This window comes from Bidens hawaiensis, unplaced genomic scaffold (genome assembly GCF_021521415.1).
Source record: "Bidens hawaiensis isolate Kalapana, Puna unplaced genomic scaffold, B.hawaiensis_p1.1 tig00001685_1, whole genome shotgun sequence".
Taxonomy (NCBI): Eukaryota; Viridiplantae; Streptophyta; class Magnoliopsida; order Asterales; family Asteraceae; genus Bidens; species Bidens hawaiensis.
In genome coordinates this window covers 3,332,417-3,336,745 of record NW_027491095.1, presented here as the reverse complement: position 1 = coordinate 3,336,745, position 4,329 = coordinate 3,332,417, and the positions used below count along the sequence as shown (strand labels likewise).

General features: G+C 33.3%; 1 protein-coding gene across 1 annotated transcript; it reads right to left on the bottom strand.

Moving 5' to 3' along the window:
• Positions 1-1,425: 1,425 nt before the first annotated feature.
• Positions 1,426-4,029, bottom strand: LOC143591590 (small ribosomal subunit protein eS26x-like). The gene is made up of 5 exons (XM_077071763.1): positions 3,966-4,029; positions 3,787-3,879; positions 2,645-2,729; positions 2,424-2,557; positions 1,426-1,654 (listed from the first exon to the last, which is right to left on the bottom strand). Exons 1-5 carry the CDS (start codon positions 3,966-3,968, stop codon positions 1,580-1,582), a joined length of 390 nt encoding a protein of 129 aa, XP_076927878.1. The 5' UTR covers positions 3,969-4,029; the 3' UTR covers positions 1,426-1,579.
• Positions 4,030-4,329: the final 300 nt, after the last annotated feature.

The window sequence follows — 4,329 nt, the reverse complement described above, 5'->3', positions numbered from 1 at the left end:
TGTCCACATGATCGAACTTTCAACATCATCTTTCAATATTCCCACTTATGAGTAACCGATTATCTCGAAAATAACCACTACCATCCAATAAAGAAGAATGTGTATTTATTATTTGAAAAATGAAATGTTTAAATATTAAAATGGTTGGAATGATTGAAATGTTAAAAATATGCTACAACAATAGTGTTAGATTGAATTTATTAATTGAGAAAATAATTTACCTTTCTATTTAGAATAGTTGTTCACTACTACCGTGGCGTTTTATGCTCTCAAAAGAATTTTAAAACACATATTGCAAAAATAAAAACATATAATAAAGGGAAAATTACCCGTTACCGATTACCAATATATCCATTTTCATCTTCAAGTTCAAAGCTGTGTTCATAAGCTTTTATAATTCCCTACATGTCCATTGTAAATAAGTGTTCGGATACTCATTTGTTGTCGGACTATTTTTTTCTTAATCACTTAAAACATAACAAATGACACTAATATCAAAACTTGCATCTTAAGATGAAGATAACATTCAACAACATGTACTTGAAGAAATATCAAAGATAAAGCTTCCCTAGGCAATATAGTCTTCTTTTTAGGTTTCGAAATAACTAGAGAGAGGCGTCATCTGAGAGAAAGAGGAAAAAGGAGATTGTGCAACCATATATATATATATATATATATATATATATATATAATATCACCGGCACTAGATTAATAATAGATGAGAGAGAAGAGTAAAAGAAGAGAGATGGTAAAAGAACAATCGTTAAGGCATACCACCACCCGATCGAGGTCCTAAGACCTCACAGTCTCGCATTGCTTGCGGCAACAAAAGTTCAAAATGTGGTCTGTATGGTGTAGTCTTATGGGGATACTTGGTCAAGGGGACAAAAGCTTGATCTTCAAGATGTAAATCGGCATTTAGGGAATTTTTCCTTTAATAAATATCCTACATCAATTATGGTGATTGGTGCATGTGTATTACATCATCTTTTCATATGCTAACCACCTTCTAGCCCTCAACACACAACTTAAATTCATCATTACCACGTACTTTTTAACATGGTAAAACTTTTAAGTTACATTAATTTATGTAAACAAGCTTACAAGTTTTAATACATTATAAGTTAATAACCAAAGGTTTGAATATGGTAACTCGCATTAGCTAATACTTTTGCACTATTACAATTTATACAACGACTCTTAACTGTCAAACACGAAGCCAGACTGCAACTTGTAATATGATACATAGCTTCATAAAAGAAATCAACGCCGTTGGCGTAACTTACAATTTTTTTACAGAAAATGCAATTGCTTATATAAAACCAGTAACTAAATCACATACCCGAAATTGATAACTAGAATCCAATAAACTTGCAACTAACATTCATTTCTTAGACAAAAATAGCTAGAAAATAAAGATATTGATTATCAAAAGGGCAACAAATCTTCCAAACTGAACTGAGCATAAAAAAATGAAACTAAACCGCAATAATCTGAAACAAGATCTCAATTCATAGTAAAAAAACACAATGGTAACCAATTCAAAACTGACCACATGCTACAGCCATCAAGATGAAACTTAAGGACGAACAGGAGGTGGACCACCAGCACCGGCACCAGCACGAGGAGCTTGACCTGTCTTTGGAGCATCATCCTGAAAACATCAACATATAAATATAAAAGTTTAAAAGATTTAAACAAATATAATAAAATACTTGCAATCTCATAGCCAACAAACTCAACGTTCAGTGAACTATTTGAGCCAGTAGAGTCGTTTATGTTCATTTATGTAATAATGAACAAACACAAACATAACTTTCTGCTCATTTATTTAAGCAAGTGAACATGAAAACGCCGTCTAAATTGTCAATTTACGGCCGTAAATGTTCATTTATGTTCATTAACTAGCGTTTGTCCGTTATGTACTCAATCAATGTTTGGCACACTACAACTTGGTCTAGTTTTATTAAATGAAAACATCATCCCCTAACAATTCAGTCTAGTTTTGTTAACTTTTAGGGCAAACAAATTGGTATTAATGTAGACTTTTAATTAACGTTTACTCAGTTATGTTCATTTATATGCATTCACCTATGTTCAGTCATATTCGTTCGTTCATGTTTGGTCATGTCCGTGAACCATTCGTTTATACTATTAAACTATTAATGAATGAACACGAGCACGTTCATTCTCTTACAAACAAACAAGAACAAGAAAACTGAGTTCATTTAAATGTTCGTGTCCGATCATGTGTCCGGCTAGAGTTAAACAAACCGTCTCCGTTCATATTCAATCGGTTCACTTACAGGACTGAAAACGTCATAACAGTAACTAGTCGATAACAAATCAATAAGAAACTACTATAAAATGCTTAAATGTTTAAACCATAATAATAATATCTATAATATAGATAGATAACATACCCTTGGGCGAGAAAAACGCTTTGGCGGCTCACGGTTCCTCCTGTCAGTCCGTGAGCGAACCCTAACAACCTTATTGTGAATTGCACATGAAACACAGTATTGCACTTTCAAATACAACTTGGGAAGTGTGTATTCTGAAGCAATAAAAAAACACAACAGTTAACCAGAACAAAAAAATACGACTAATTAACATACAGGAAAAGCAAGTGTTTGTGACATACGATCAAATGCACAAGCTTCTTGAACATCTCTAACAGCAGCTTGTTCGACAATGTTCCTCACATTAAATCTCTTAATTGCCTTGTCCTGAAAAACAATTAAAAGTAACGCTTAACAAAGTTACCAAAAAAAGGAATTATTCTCCATTTTGTGAATAAGTAACGTTTGACTTGATTTCATAATAAATGAACATATAACGGTCCGTTTCGATTTTTCCGGTTCACCAAAACCAAAAACCAAATTGTGAATAAAAAAGAAATGTTTTGACTTGATTTCAGTAATAAATGAGCATCTAACAGTCCGTTTCGGTATTTCCGGCCCACCAAAACCGAAAACCAAATCGTGAATAAAAAAGAAATGTTTTGACTTGATTTCAATAATAAATGAGCATCTAACAGTCCGTTTCGGTTTTCCCAGTCCATCAAAACTGAAAACAAAATTATGAATAAGTAATGTTCTGACTTAATTTCATAATAAATGAGAATATAGCAGTCCGTTTTGTTTTTCAAGTCCACCAAAACCGGAAACCAAATCATGAATAAGGAATTAATGTTTGAATTGACTCCACCAAAACCGGAAACCAACATTCAGTTATTCACAAATCATCCACCAAAACCAATAACCAAAATCGGTTCGGCTAGTTTGTCGGTTTTCGGCATGTTCGGTTAATTTCAACTAATAACCAAAACCAGACTTGGGCTAAAGTTTTTGCTTCATAATACATGAGATAAAGCTATAAACACATGAGAGATATATAAAAAAACCATTAACCAATCTCCAGTTTCAGTTATCACAGTTCCCGGTTAATTCAGCTGAATTTCGTCGGTTTTAGTTAATGATTCGGTTATTGCTCACCGATACTTAATGAATCAAAAACTCAATAATGTGATACCAAAACCACACAAATTTCATAAAAAAAGTCTCGAAACAGAACATGAACACCAAACAATGCTTAAATCAGCATTTAACCTAATTAGCATCATAAGTAACTACTTACTAACACAGATCAATAATTAAGTCAAATCACTCCAATAGTATAAACAAATCTGAATCAAACCTAATCAATTCACATATTAAATCACTGATCATACAAATCATCATTAACATAATAATAATAATAATAATAATAATAATAATAATATACCTTAGGGCAACACTTTCCGCAGTTGGAACAGCGAATGAACTTGACGTGTCCGCGTCCGTGCTTGTTGCGTCCGCCGTTTCTTCGCTTGAAAGTCTGAAATCAATCATCATGTAATAATAAAATATATGAGAAAACAGATGAGACTGAAAACGAATGTAAGTTGTTGAAGATTAACGAACCATTTTGCGAACAAGAAGAAGATCCCTGATGCTTCTGGCGGTCGCCTCGAATCTAGGGTTTGATGCTTGCTATTTGCTAATGTAATGGTTTTACTATTTTAATTTAGGCTCTTCATAATGGGCCATCCTTTTACAACTGGGCTCATAATAAAACCGGGTTGTGCTGACTCGATACGAAAAAACATGCCAAAAAGTTTTTTTTTTTTTTTTGTTGGGGGGGGGGGGGGGGTTACAATACTGGTTCTAACTCAAACACGACCGATTCAAGAGACTGAACATTATTGTCTCTAACTGGGTTCTCAACTCAATTCGGTTTGGGCCAAACAAGTTTTGACCAACACATTGACTAACACGGATCGGTTTA